General features: G+C 40.3%; 1 protein-coding gene across 2 annotated transcripts in view; it reads left to right on the top strand.

Annotated features, from left to right (window-relative positions):
• The first annotated feature begins 6047 nt into the window (after positions 1 to 6047).
• Positions 6048 to 15516, top strand: part of wdfy2 (WD repeat and FYVE domain containing 2) — a 51400-nt gene continuing 41931 nt past the window's right edge. The window contains exons 1-2 of one of the 2 annotated variants that reach the window (XM_048602578.1): positions 6048 to 6316; positions 13544 to 13611. In XM_048602578.1, the coding sequence (XP_048458535.1) occupies positions 6180 to 6316; positions 13544 to 13611 (205 nt within the window). In that variant the 5' untranslated portion in view covers positions 6048 to 6179. The remainder of the gene's footprint in view (positions 6317 to 13543; positions 13612 to 15516) is intronic. The other variant, XM_020510815.2, reaches the window with a different exon arrangement.

Raw genomic sequence — 15516 nt, 5'->3', positions numbered from 1 at the left:
TTTCCTCATATCAGAGTACATCCTTGTGAATATTTATTGTATTGAACTCTTTCCAAAGTCTTTGAGATTTTAATGCTGTTTAATATGGACTTATCATGATCACCTGACTTTTGTTTTCACTAATTCTTTAATGAAACCTAAAATTCTACAATGAGTGACAGCTTGATCTCGGAACATGAAGAAAAGTACTAGCTGAACACTCTTCTGCTTCTGAGGAAGGGTCACTGGACCCGAAAAGTTAAGACTGATTTCTGTTCACAGATGCTGCCAGACCTGTTGAGCTTTTCCTGCAATTTCTGTTTTTGACTCTTCTCCACCTCTGATTCAGGGTACATCGAGCATGAGACTTGCCCTACACATCTTTGGTAAGTGGGGGACCAGATCCCAAGCTCTGAACCCTGGGTTGATGTCTAACAAGGCTTTGCACGCTGTGAGAAACAGTTCCCTTTGGCAGAAGGGCTACAAACTAAAGGAAACCAATTTATAGCAAAAGGAAACAATGTTGACACAAGAAAAATCTTTATTGCATGGTGAGTGATTAGGATCTTGACAGTGCTGTATTTGGAGTGTAGAGTTAATTGTGACTTTCAAAAGGGAATTGATCAGAAATAAGGGTGGAGGAATAGGACTAGCTGTATTCCAAACATGCTATGATTCAATGGAGTAGGGTCTCTCAAAATACCAGGTTGACCTCCAGCAGAGAACGGTTTGGTTCAAGGACCAGTCTAGTCAGCCCCAGCACGTTCTGAACATTGGATTGACATCCACTGGAGGCACTTGAATGCTACGGGTGCGATGCCTCTCCTCCCCAAAATCATGAAGAGTACATTCCATTGGCGGTTCCTCTCAGACGAGGATGACTCTCTTGCACTTTCAGGGTGAGTACATAGGTGGCTGTATAGTTGGATGCAGCTACCACAGGCTCTGTTACACTTGGGGCAGAAGATGGCCGCAGGAAGGGGGTGGGTGGGGCATTGGTGTGGCAGCATGCTCCTTTTGCCGTTTTCGCCTGGCTTCCGCTTTTTCCCGACAGCAAGTCTCGAGGTGCTCATCGCCTTCCCAGATGCTCCACCTTCATTTTGGATGGTCTTGTGCCAATGATTCCCAGATGTCTGTGGGAAGGCCACACTCTGCCAGTGAGGCCTTGAGGGTATCCGTGAAGTGCTTCCTCTGTCCATGTGGGGCTCACCTGCCGTTTTGAAGCTGGGAGTGGATCACCTGCTTGGGGAGTCTTGTGCTGGTCATGCGGACGATGTGCCCCACCCTTCATAGCAGATCTAGGGTGGTCAGTGCCTCAATTCTGGGAATGTTGGCCTGTTCGATGACGCTGGTGTTGGTGTGTCTTTCTTCCCTACACATTCTCAGGATTTTGTGCAGGCAGCATTGGTAGTACTGCTCCAAGAGTACTTGGAATTATATCAGATATACAGCGCACGAATGGGCCATTTAGCTCAACATGTATATGCCGATGTTTATGGAAATTTCTTCTGATTTCCCTATTAAATTTCTTCGATGATCATCTTATACTGAAGGCATCTGAATCAAACTTTTATGGAATGTGCTGGAGAAAGGGAAGTGATGTTTTGTAGGTAACATAAGGCTATGAAGATTGGGCAATATTTTGAAAACCTCAGTGAAGTAAGAAGAATTTAAAAATAGTGTTTCTTTCTAAATAAGATTCAAATGAAAAGACCACAATGTTTCTAAGATAAGGACAGCTGCAATATTGGTTGATCATTATGCATTGTGTAAAAACATAATCTGTGTCAATACATGTGGTTCACTTTTCTATAGATCATTAGGTTTATTTCACAGGAAAAAAAGACCATGTTTGCAGACCTATACAGAAACTGGAGTGATAGAAGAATCTGATAGTGAATAGAACATTGGTTATAGTGAGGGAAATAGCTAAAATGAAAAAAAAGTCATGAGAGGACATGTGAAAGTAGTGTTGGAAAATAAACGCCAAAACTGTAATGTAGTGTGATGGCAGAAACGTGAGCCTTTGCCACCTTTACCTGGATCGCTAGTGACAAACCAGCAGCTTTGAATGTATATACTGTGGGAATAAATCATGGTATCGTTCTTCTTCACAAACAGTATCAATAACTAGTTAACTTTATTGGTTGCTACTTTTGAAGCTGAAGCTACATTGAAAAAACTGAAGTAAAATCAGGGTTAATATGAAGGGGTGGCTTGCATTGATAACTTGAGCTAGTTTTGAGTGATTTCTGAAGAAGGGTCTGGGCCCGAAACGTCAGCCTTCCTGCTCCTCTGATGCTGCTTGGCCTGCTGTGTTCATCCAGCTCTACACCTTGTTATCTCTATTTTTGAGTGATCCTGATTGCAACTGTTTGTTATCAATCACATGAGACAGCCAATCTAATCTGTAAATTCAGTGCTTCAGATACAAAAAAAATCTTTACAAAGAAATATGATGAGAACTGAGATTAAAATTAGGTTACAGTGTCTATATATTTTAATGTGAATTAAATACATACCAGACTATCCTGGGATATGTGATTAAAACATTAAAATACCTATCACAGTTTGCACATTGTTGCTTTCCAGGCCTTGTACCCTGGGCTGGGAACTCTGGAGGCAAACGGTTGAGGGTGGAAGCAGGACTGGTTATTGTGTGGGAGAGGTTGTATGCACAGCTAAACTGAGACACCATGTTGAAGGTATAGGGATTTACCATCCCCGCTTGGTATATAATGGTACAAGAAAATTCACTTTTTATTCTAAGTAGAAGAGTCTTTTGTATTGAACATAAAATTGTTTATTACATGCTGGCACCTCGTTACAAGTCACGTTAATCTGACAGGCATTGTTACAGACGCTATAAGGAGGACATGGATATTAGCTTTCACTCTTGCAAGATCCTTCGCTTTTCTGTCCGTTAATCCACATGACATCATTGTAGTTGGGTGGTGCTTATGGCACTTCCTAGTATTAACTCCTTCAGACCCATATACAACGAGAAAGAGGAGCTGATTATGGTGTGTATATTGGAGGGAAGAGAAAGGAGGGACTAATACCTCTGTGTGTGTATATTGGATGGAAGATTTGCTTCTTATAATATGTGTGGGGATGCCGTTATCACCACCTTGTATGAAAACAAATGAGAAAAGTCAGATTGTTCCAAGTACCATGGGATCACTATCTTTTTCCGAATCTGGGAAGATCTTGGCTAGAACACTTCTCAACAGGCTAGTGCCGAACTGTTGCCTCACTGGGGTAGCACACCGGGAATCAAACCTCACTACTCCTGGAGTTTTAAAAGGTATGCAGAATTCCCCAATTTACCCATCTTTGGGACCCAGGTTGACAGCAAGCATTGACCTGGTTACTGTAGTTACCAAGAATTATTGTTTACTACACATTTCTGCTCACTACTATTTATTACACAAAACCTTCTTTAACATTGAAAATATTAAAATAAAAAATGTAACCAAGACGATGACAGTAGGAATTTGCTTTTGTGGTCAGGAAGTGTGCATCATTTATGTTTTAATAATATCTCTATTAGCTCCAAAAGACAGTGACCCCTTCATTTTATTTTCTGGAGAAAAAAAGAGGCCCAGCCGACTCCAACTTTCCTGGTGTTTATAATGTCACAGTTGGGGAACCGTCCTTGTGAATTTTATTTTGCTCTTCCCCAATGAATTATATCCTTTGTGTACTGCAGAGGTCAGAACTGCATACAGTACTCTTCAGTGTGCTTTAACCAAAGCATTACATCAGTTTAACATAAATTCCCTATTTTGCAATAACATGCTTATAGCAATGAAGCCCAGTGCTTTGCTTGTTCTTTTCTTAACCAGAGAAACTACTTCTAATGATTTTTTTTTTGCGTTTGTAATCCCTGATTATTTTGGTCCTCAATCCTATTCCTATTTATTATTCAAGCAGTTTGCAGCTTTTTTAAATTCTTCCCACCAAAGTGCAACACTTCACACTTAACGATATTGAAATTTATTTGCTAATTATGTGTCAATTCTGTACAATTATTAATGTCTTCTTGTATTTTGTTGCAATCTTCCTTCAGATTATCTACACCACCCAATTTGGTAGCATGTGCAAATTTAGAAGTCATGTTTCTGACTGCCAAGTATAATTTATTAATGTAAATTGTTGCAAAGACAATTTCCATTGTACATGCAAATAAAGTTTGCCATTCTCCAGAATTAACTGTTCGTCTACAGGGTACTGCTACAAATAACCTAGAGTTCTTTAGTAAAGAGAAAGTACTGGTGACAGGAAAAAGATTGGTTGACTGATATGAGGAAGCATCCAATCGGGTAGAAAGGTGAAATACTTTGATAATCAACATGTTGAGAGATCATTGATGCTAACGTGGGAGAATGATGGTTGAAGGCGGGAAATCAGCTGAAACATCCAGGAACACATACAACCAGAGTTGGCAATCCCAGTGTGGATTTAGTTAGGGTGACCAGATTGTGTCAAGATAGTCCCAATTTTTCATTCACTGTCCCAGCATCCTGACAATTTCCTCAAAAATGTTTCAATGCCCCAATTTTCACCTTTTCTGGAACATAAACTGGGTCTGGATGAATGGAAGAGAATGTATACAATGTCATATTTCTTCTAGTTAACACCCATCATATCACATTGCATTGTTTGCAGCAGATTGGTATCCCCTCCCCCACCTCACCCCCTTCTTGCTGTGTCCAATTGAATTGTCACCACATTTTTTTTGGTATCAACAATGTACCTGTTGATGACACCTTTTAAAATAATCTACTGAATATTGACAACTCAGGCTACACAGCTTTCAGATATCTTTCATCACCATGGTCCAGGTTTGATGCTAATCATAGAATCCATTCAGAGCAGAAAGTGGCCATTGGGCCTAGGGAGTCTGCACCAACTCTCTGAAGGGGATCCCACCCAGACCCCTACCCTATTCCCATAAACCAGCATTTACCATGGCTAATCTACCTAGCCTACTCATCCTTGGATACTATGGGGCAATTTAGCATGGCCAATCCACCTAGCCTTCACATCTTTGGACTGTGGGAGGAAACCCGAGCACCCAGTAGAAACCAACACAGACACAGGGAAAACGTGCAAAGTCCTCAGTCACTCAAAACTGGAATTGAACCTGGGTTGCTGGTGCTGTGAGGCAGTAGTGCTCACCACTGAGCCACCCAGTCAGTGAATTAAAGTTTTTCTTTATCCTGTCTTTGAGTATGTATAAGGTCGAGATTGATAGACTCCTGATTACTACTAGCGTATACGGTCATGAGGGAGGGGTGACTAAAAGGCATTCAAGTTGTTGATCAGCCATGATCATATTGAATGGTGGGGCAGCCTCAACAGGCTGTATGGCCTACTCCTGTTTCTCTGTTTCTATTCCTCTTTGATACAGTCGTAGTGTCTGTACTTATGATATCAGAACACACGCAGCTGTTGTAACATGTCCAAAGAGATTGACTAAAAAAAAACAACACCCCGGTCCAGATATATTCCAGATGTTATCACATGATCTCCCCACATCCAAATAACCCACAGCCTAGGCTCCCACCATTGATTGTTCAACGTATCGCTCATCACATTCCTAGTACAGAAGTAATGAATTCTACTTTTTGTTTTTACCTTTTCATTCTGTTGCTAACGTTAACGTCCACACTGGCACTTTCCACTCTAGATGCAAACGTCTGGCCCGATAGCCTACAGTTACCATAGGACTCTCCCGCTGGGTGCGATGCTGCAGCCTCGACAAGTTTACAAACAGCTATTACAAATGTAGATCATAGCATTTCTGAAAGATGAACCTGAAACTGAGTGGGTGGGAAAACGTGATATTTATAACCATCCATTTCCAACGTGCAGTCTGTGATGGAAGGACTGAAGAATAAAATAGAAATGCTGGGAGAAATAAAAAGCAGAACGTTAGAATCCGATAAAACTGATACAAGCTGAAAATCCAGTTACAGTCCTGGAGATTCATTTAAGGGAAAGAGAAAGTCGAACTTTTAAACCGCCATGAATTATTTTATTCCCAAATCGCTGCTCCTCTACTTCCGGCGGAGGTATTTCACGGCGACACCGGGCGGACAGGTTTCGCGGCTGCACGGTGCCTGGGGATTTCCGGAGCTGCGCGGTGGTGGCTGCGTAGTGTTTGGAGGTGACGCTGGGGTTGGTCCATCACCATGGCGGCGGAGAGCAAGCCCAGGGCTCGCATCCGGAGACCTGTTCTGCTCAGCAAGATCGAGGGCTCCCAGGACGTGGTGAACATGGCGGCCATCATCCCCAAAGAAGACGGAGTGATCAGCGTCAGCGAGGACAGGTCCGTAAGCGGGGACACGCTCACTGGCCGAGGAATTCCTGCAGTACTGGCTCAGGGGCGATGGTACCGTGCTGGGGTCTGCAGGCACACAGGCGGGACGCAGTGAGAAATGCCTAGGAGGCCTTTATGGGAGTGGAAGGGTCCTGCCAGAGAACGGGGTGGTAGGGTATAGAGCAGAGGGGAGGGGTGCAGAAATGGGGAGGGTTTGGCGACAAAAACTCCTGGCAGAGAGTTGGAGGGGAGGAAATGATTGTGGGGTTTGAAGAGGGGAAAGCTGTAGTTGGGGCGGTGCGTGGTGGTGTGTAAAGCGGGGAATGGAGGATGCGGGGTGTTGGGTGAGGGTATGCCCAAGGGAGTACAGAAGACTGCGTACACATGACGGGGAGAATGTATGTATTTGTGCATGTCTGCAGATGGTCAGCAAAGGGGATAGGAGTGTGTTTTTCAGGTGTAAAGCTAACTGGGAAGAGGAGTCAGTGAGAGGTGATGTCAGAGGTAAATAGGGCTGGGCTCTGTACGCTCACGGGGTTCGGGGTGAGGTGTGCAGAGCAGAGTTGGTCTGTTGGAGCTGTGAAGAGAAGACCATGGGCAATGAATGAAATAGACTGGTTTTCATGTTGAGGAGTGGGTTCTGAGAATGAGGTGAACAGAGGAACCAGTGGTCATGGAAGAGGAAAGAAAGCGGGTTGCAGGTGTTGAGATTTGAGTGTGAAAGATGAAGGACTGTTAGGAAAAGGAAAGATAAATTTGAGGTGTTGAAGGAAGATGAGGGCACAGAGAATGAAATGGGCAGGGAGTGAGGTGGAATTTGTTAGGAAACAGATGCAAGTTAAGAGAAGGTGAGATCAACAAACAGATGAACGGAGATGGATGGCATGTATATTGTGTTTCCACTTTTAGGTGTAGAAAATGTTGGTTTTTACAAACTCAACTTGGTTAACCAGGAACCGCTATCAGGTGATGTGAAACTTGAGGCATTTTTATGGGAAGCTGAAGATTTCTTTGATCTTTGATCGCCATCATCTTTTTTCAGCTAATGCTGGCTTCTCAGGAGAGTAGCCAAGTGGAAGGAAGTTGTTGATACATGTATGAAATGCATCTACCACTCGTGACTCAGAGAAATCATTCATCAGTTCCAAAGCCTTAACAGTTAAAATGCTGGCTCCAAGAAGGTTGCTTATTTATCCCAAAAATGTTTTTCTGTTCTCTTCACCCATTCTTAAAAGTTTTTATTTTCTATTACATCATCAAACCTGAGTCCAGCAGCTTGTGGCTGTACTCTTTGCTACCCCAAACAGCATGTTTATTTTACTCCTGGAATATTTTTACAAATGCCAGCCTGCTTGTGCAATGGAGTGTTTTTCATTTGCCACAATGGAACAGACAGCAAACTGAGCATTTAGCCTGCTGAGATTGTTGGCAAGTTTAGTTTGTGACTTAGTTTCAGCTTCCTGTCAGTTTGACATTCGCTGGTGGCACAGATAAGCAATGTTGTCGGTTTAACAGACTCCACAGACTTATTATTTAATGCAACACAAAGAAGTGATGCAATATACTGAGGATTCAAATTCCTGTTTAGGTAGACAGAAAAGATCCAAATAGTACTACTTGAACATAGAAACAGGAGCAGGCCATTCGACCCCTCAAACATATTCTGCTGTTCTTTCTGATAATGGCTGACCTGTATTGTACTTGTTTTGTCTCCTGTATTCCGATGTGCCCTTACTCAGAGGGGAAAAAGAAAATTGATCTTGGTCTTGAAGCTCCAATTGTCCAAATTTGGAGTGAATTCTGATTACAGCACTTTATATGACAGAGAACGTCTTGATTTCATTTCCAGCCCTGCTAAGCTCCTGGGGTTGACATACTTTACTCAGTTGGTGCAATCAAATCTTTTTGGTAATTTTTCCATTAGTGACTAGTGCTGTGCTCTGTTTGGCTACTGCATATCCCTGCATACTAATGATAACTACTTCTTCAGGTTGAATCTGCTGAATGTAAATTGCTGAGGGATGTCCTGAGCATGTAGTTTAACTTAAATGCAGTATCTTTATTCTGATTTGAATTCCTAACACGTGCATGACCACCAGATAGACCCTTTTTCCAAGAATATCTCCTTTTAATGTTGCCGGTGCTTGAATTTTGGATAAATTCTGGACTCTAAACTCGATCTCATGTTGACTCAAAGTTAAAAAGCAGAACATGTCATTTCAGGAACCCTTGGTCTGAAAAAAACGAATGAAATGACTTTGCATGTTCAATTGCCTTATTCCTAGCTCAACCGTGATTCTCAAGAAAGCTTGTATCCCACAGTAAGGCTATGCACCAAACCAAATCACCTTTCAAATATTGAGGCTATATCTTGAGTACTATGTAGTTTTATTCTCTTTATTTGTAAAAGATTAGAGTTCTCTTAGGATATCAGAGGAGGTTCACTCCACTCATTCCTGGGTTAAAGGAATTATCCTACAAGAAAGGTAAGGACAGATTGGGTTGTACTCATTAAAATACAGACAAATGAGAAGCAATCCTATTGAAGCAAAGCAGATCTTGATGGAATTTGTTGGTTGGATGTTCCTTCTTGTGTGGAGACTCAAACTAGAGGACAGTGTTTAAGATTACATAGTCTCCTTTCTAAGATGGCATTTAAGAGAATTTATTTTCTGTGAGGGTCATTATTCTCTGAAATTCTCTTCCCCACAAAGTAGTGCTGGCTGTGTCATTTAAGGCACTGTTTATTTAAGGCAGAGCAGACGCATTGAATGGCAGAGAACAGCATGCATAAATCATGACCATATCTCTTACTGATTTTTAAGGGGAATTGCTTCTTGGATTTCTACACTCCTACCAATTTATTAGATTCTCAACTCAATTTAAATCAGTCTCTTGTTACCTCGCTGTTAGAGTGAGACTTTTGCTCAGTGGAAACATTGAAATGGTGAAGGACCAGCATTCATTCCCAAGTGCTATGTTCCAATGGTATTTGTTTTCATAGCTTACTCTTTCTTTTGGAGAAGAAGGTGAAATAGTGAGAGGACTCATGGGTGACTCTCAGTCTTGACAGGAAGGCTGCATCCATGAGAGTACCCATCATTATACTAACTGATGTAAAGTGTTCTTTCTAATTTTGTTTTAAATTGTGGATTGAAATGAGTCAAGAACTGTTTTAAAACCAAGAATTTCTGTGGTTTGAAAGCAAGTAACTTGATACTTATTGCAAGCACTTTGTATTAACAGTGATTGCAGATAAAGTGTAGCTGAAGGGTTATGTTCAAATGAAGCTTTGGCAAAAGGTGGATTTTATTGTGAGCTAGTGACCAGTTACCAATGGAAACTTTGTGATTGGTTCTCAGGCCACTGAACATCTTGAGGCTAGGAACAAGATACATTGAAGCCTTTGGACCACGAGCAGCTCAGAAGCTCCCTTTGTTCTCTGCACAAAAAAGCCACATTGAACCTGGAGAAAACCAGTTTAACTTTACTTCAATTGCTATAAGCTATTCTATGACTGTTATTTGATTAGACAGTGACCTTTTATAAGTGAAGCAGCCAACCTATGCCTCTTGCAAATGACTGAGAAGCGGCATTGGCCAGCATAAGAATCATCTCAGCAACCCTTGTGAGCAGGAACTATTGAACTGCTTTACCAATTCTTTCTCCTTCGATCCATAATGCACGTGTTTTATCTTTTTCCTGTCTGTGTGTATATACAATGGAATTTATGGGGATATTTGGCTTTTAATTTGACATATGTTGACATCTTATAACTGTTTACCTGGAGCAAAAGTCTATATACTTGCAATAAATAGTGGTGTTTGCTAAGTGTAGAAACGGGATCCATGCTTTCTGTCAACCTTAACTATAAGATAGGTAAAATAGAAATCTTGCATATTTTCAAATAAAATTCTTTAGCTGTTGTGATGACTTCAGGTATAACAGGACTTGATTTTCAGTGTGCTACCCCAGTGAGTTGTGACATTGGGTTAATATTCTATGGCTAAAGGATTTTCTAGGATTCCACAACCTATGTGAAATGAGGTGAGAACACCTACATTAACCACAGGTGAGTATCCCACTGAATATCGTCCCAGAATTCAGAATTGAAGCTGCATTTTCCATTTAGCAGGGTTGCGGGGAGTAGAATTTTGAAACCAGCACCTTCTGACTGAGTCTCAAGTGTTTACACTGAGCCAGACTCTCACTGACCGTGTGATAAGACCAGCCTGATTCCATTTGAATAGGGAAAATCCAATAAATCTCCTACAGTTTCAGAAACCTAAGAAGCATTTCCCTTTAAAATTAGTAAGCGGCATGATTTATGTATATTGTTCTTTTTGCTGCATGCTCTTTGCTTGGGATCATTTACTGAATTCTACTCTGTCTTTTATTTGTATTGATTCCTTGCAGTGGATTATTCTCATCTGGTGAAGCTATCCTTGTTACTTCATTGCAACATCATACAAGTTCTACTTTTATGATTTTGTCAATAAAATATTCAGAGGCTGATCATGTTTTGATTTATAATCTATTGCAAATGCAGGAGATGACTTTTTTTAAAATCACAGCACAGGACGCTGTTTGGTTTAGCTGTGCTGTATTATTTTTGTGACAGAGCTGTGCCGTTAGTCCCACCGCCTTGAGCAAATGTCACCTTTTTCAATATTTATGCAATTCTCTTTTGCAAGTAATTGGGAACCTGATTACAACTGCTTTTCAAACAGTAAATTTTAAGACAAAGCAGCCTTGCTAGAGCTGTTTGTCCTGAAGATTTTCTGGGTTTCCTGTTGAGTGCAAGTGCCTTTACTAACAACTGGCAGTGTTGGGACAATCAAAGTTGGGGACAGAGTGCAGCAAATAACGCTGATGACCCTTAAACTTGTTGAAGTACTTGTGAGTTTGTTCCCAAGAAAGGCACTGATTAAGTTATAAGCCTTAGTGAAATAGTGACCATGTAAATCACCTCTCCATAGGTTAAAGAAGGGAGTCTACTGGCTATTTATGGGATATTTCTAAACATTGCAATTTGTGTTAATACAAACCATATGATATCATCAGTTTTTTCTTTGTAAATCACAGGCAGGCAAGAGTTCAGAATTAATTTGATGAAACCTGTATTTCTTAAGACCTGCTAGATGCTTCAAAGCTACAGTAATTTTAATTCCCAGCTATATCTTCTATTGCCCAGGCACGCAACATTATAGCAATGATGGTGCTTCTGTAGCTGTCTTGCTACTAACCAGATGACAAAATGATCAATCCCATGCTTTCAGACATTTCAAACCTAAACAAAATGAATTTTTTTTTTAAAATGTGACTTTAATTTGTCTTGTATTGCTCACATTATAACAGCAGAGGATGTTCACTTTTTAGACACTGGTAATTTTTGTACCATGAAAACTGGCACGTCTGATTGCAGATGTATTGTTCAAGGAGTTCAGTCAGTTTCCTTTTGCAGAAGGCTGAAAAACAAAAAGCTTGTCCTGAATAAGTTGAAATTCTCGGGGTTCTGTTAGATGCAACAAATTCACAATGTTTGTTTTGGATTTAAAATGGAACTTTGGAAATGATATTTAGTCACTTGTGCGCTTGGATTTATTTGTCATAAGTCCAGGGCCTATACTTTTGAACTTTAGGTGAGCAGACATCTTGACTTGGTCCTTACAGTTTTAGTTAAAGATCATATCTTGTATCTTTGTTTATTTATGTTGCTTTAAAAGTCGTGATCAGCATTTCATACCTTTTATTGCATTTTCTGCTTTGATGAAGAATGGTGCATCGTACTGTGTAAAGTGTAACTGCATTGAAATCCATAGCCATCGTATGCAGCCAGATTGGGCAAAAAATTGTCCAAAGACATTTTCTTGATATGCTCTCTTGAATCATGCTGCTGATCTGAAATTTTCATACTTTTAACAAAAACAAGAAAATATTTGGAAGCACTTGCTCACTCCAACCCATTAATATCATAGCATTTATTGTATTCTGGTGATGTGCAAATAAAATCTTTGAGGGGTTTGTGATTAAATTGTTTGGGAAATGAGTTCTTTACAACTGCTTCCCCACTTTCCTGTATTGATTCACATCACTTATCCTGGCCTAAACACAGTCAGTGTTTTACCATGTTAGATTGTGTCCGTGAACATGTGAGGTGGGGCCCTCAGCACCTCAGTCTTTGGTGAACTAGAGCTCCGTAGTGGTTTAGCTTTTAGGTTCTGAAAGTGACCACAGTTTTCTTTTTCAGGCCTGTAAATTGAAATGTAAGTTCAACTGCTATGTAGTTGAAGTACCATGAAAGTGTTATGATTCAAAAGCAAATATTGCCCTCTTTTAACCTGCAGTGCAATGTTGCTCTTTGAAGTAGTAACAGGGAGAATGAGACCAACAGCACGGAGAAAAAAAAATGGTGGACGGGAGAGGATCGTGGCTGTGAGAGCTGCTTTTGGTTTTGAGCAAGTTAGGGAACTTAGGGAAATAGAGTGATGCCTTGAAAAGAGTTTATATTGCAAAAGAGGAAGTGCTGGATGTCTTAAAATGCATAAAGGCAGATAAAGCCTGAAACTTGATCAGGTGTTTCCAGAACCTAGTGGGGAAACTAGGGAAGAGATTGCTTAGCGTTTTGCTGATATATTTGTATCATCGATAGACAAGGGTGAGATGCCGGAAACTGGAGGTTGGCTAATGTGGTGCCATTATTTAAGAAAGGTTGCCATGAAAAGCCAGAGAAATACAGACCTGTGAGCCATATGTCAGTGGTGGGTGAGTTGTTGGAGGGATTCTGAGGGGCAGGATTTGCATGCATTTGGAAAGGCAAGGACTGATTAGGGATAGTCAACCTGGCTTTGTGCCGGGAAGGGCAGTTATGAGTTAACCATACTGCTGTAGGTCTAGAGTTGCAGGAAGACATCACTCAGGTCCATTTGGGAAGGGTGGATCAGATGAGTTTTTCTGACAGTAGACAATGATTTCATGGTCACCATTAGTCTTTTAGACATGGACGTTTTTTATTGCAGATTTTTTTTTTTACAGTGAATTCAAATTGCATCATTTACCAACGATTTGCTGACATTGGGATTTTATATATTTGCAATGGTTTGTGAAGCATTAGGGCACAATTATTTGTGTATTCTTCCTAGTTATGTTGTGACAATTCCCACTGTGTGTGTGTGTGTGTGTGTGTGAGAAGAAAAATGGAAGTAACTGTTTTTTTTTTTTAAACCTTTTTTCCAGAACAATTCGTGTATGGATTAAGAGAGACAGCGGTCAGTACTGGCCAAGTGTTTACCACTCAATGCCATGTAAGTGCATTTCCCATCAAAAACCAAACATGAGAATGTATCTGGCAAAATTCATTGTGTTTCTTCTGACAAGGAATACTTTTGGAGAGTTCAGAAAGTACTATTTGAGGTTTCTTTAAGCAAGTGATAATCTTAATATCAAAAATTAAAAATAAACATGCTTCTAGTACTTTGGAGTAAAAATAGACCTGGATTTCTGGTCTGTTGCCTTTATTTCATTCTTTCTGTAATATTTGATGTCTTTACGTTTGTTTCAACATGGAGACTGTTTAAAGATGTCAGACAGCTATTAGAGTTTTTAAAAATTATAAACTAGCAACAGATGCAATATTTTGGATTATGTGGGTGGCTTCATTAGTATAAGCAAGTTGACAAACAGGACTTGGCAGAGTTTGTTGGTAAATGTTTCTTTGAATATTTTTTGAGGAGCACGCTGCGTCCTTGCCTAATGCTTGGTACCTAAAAAAATCATCAGAGCACCTTATTGCCGGATCTTCGTCCCTACGTCTCTTGAATAACTTGCTGGAAAATATGGTAATAGTTTAGATCCACCCAAGCTCCATTTTACTGTATCCCAAACTGAACACACTCCTGTTAACAACTCCTTTACACTCATTTCTTGCATGAGAAACACCATCTCCTTTTGTAACTTTGTTGATCTATACCCAGCTCTTCTCAACTTAATGTCTGCTGCTCAGATCAATTTTCACTCACCATTGAGGAGTATTGTTGTTGCTTTCTGCAAAAGTGCCATCATTGTCCTGGCCTTTTTTTTAAGGAAAAAAAACTTTACCTGAAAACCAAGAAATCTTACAATACAGAAGGCAGCCTCTTGTCTCGGTGTCTACTCATTGAAACAGCTATCCCCATCACTCCTCTTCCCCCTCCAGTTATGATTCCATCTCTCAGTCTCCTTTTCTCCATAGGTCTTTAAATATATTGTTGAAAGTGAAATACTCTGGTGAGTAAAGTATACATTTAGTGGGTAACGGTGACCCATGTCTGTAGGTGTATAGATTGTCCATTTGTGCCTGTGAAGGTGGGTTAATTGTTGTTTGAGAGACATAGTGAAGTCACTGAGAATCATCAGATGTACCGTATCTAGATCTAATGTAATGCAATAACTGAGAGGATTAATAATTTATTCAACCTTGGTATTCTTGAGATGCAGATTATTCTGTTAGATCGTGGTAAGCAGTTTATTGTCAATGAGGAATATTTAACATGAGGTGCTACGATGAATTCGAATGTCATGTTTCTCAGACTTTGGCTGTTGTCTGTTTTTACTGTCCCTCCAAATACCAGCAGGAGTGATTATGCTTATTTGCATAATATATGTGGGATAAATTCTAAATCAAAAAGGAATGGTGCAACTTAAAACAAGGGATCAGTTTTCAGCTGTATTGTAGACTGAGCATGTGATTATGGTACAGTTAACTGATGAAACATATTCCTGGCTTCTTCAATATACTGTTTCGGACATGAGATTGAGAGTTGGTTTGAAGCCTTAAAATTTATCTTCAAGTCATTAGTTTTGTTCTTAGCTCAGTGTTTTTGTTGTAAATTAAGTTCCCATATGATGGTGCAGTACATTGTTCCAGTGCACTTTGCAAGTGTAGTATGCAGCTTCGTGATCAGCTTTCTATTCAGTTCCCTATCTTGTGATCTGTTGGGTAACAGTGCAGAGTAAGGAAATTGATAAATCATAGTGCAAAGGCTGTGAAGAGAAGGCAGGTTCTTGCTTGAAACTGTTATCCTGTGTCACTTTGAAAAATGGACAAGTAAATTATTTTGGAATAGAGGATCTGTTTGTTTCAACCTCCACCAGTTTCAAGTAGTATGCTGACGTGTCATGGAGTGCTGTATGGATGAAGTAAATGTGTGAGGAGAGAGCTGGGTGTTTGG

The sequence above is a fragment of the Rhincodon typus genome, chromosome 11, assembly GCF_021869965.1.
Source record: "Rhincodon typus isolate 14 chromosome 11, sRhiTyp1.1, whole genome shotgun sequence".
Taxonomy (NCBI): Eukaryota; Metazoa; Chordata; class Chondrichthyes; order Orectolobiformes; family Rhincodontidae; genus Rhincodon; species Rhincodon typus.
Note: the sequence above shows the minus strand (reverse complement) of the source record. Positions and strands in the feature narration are given on the sequence as shown.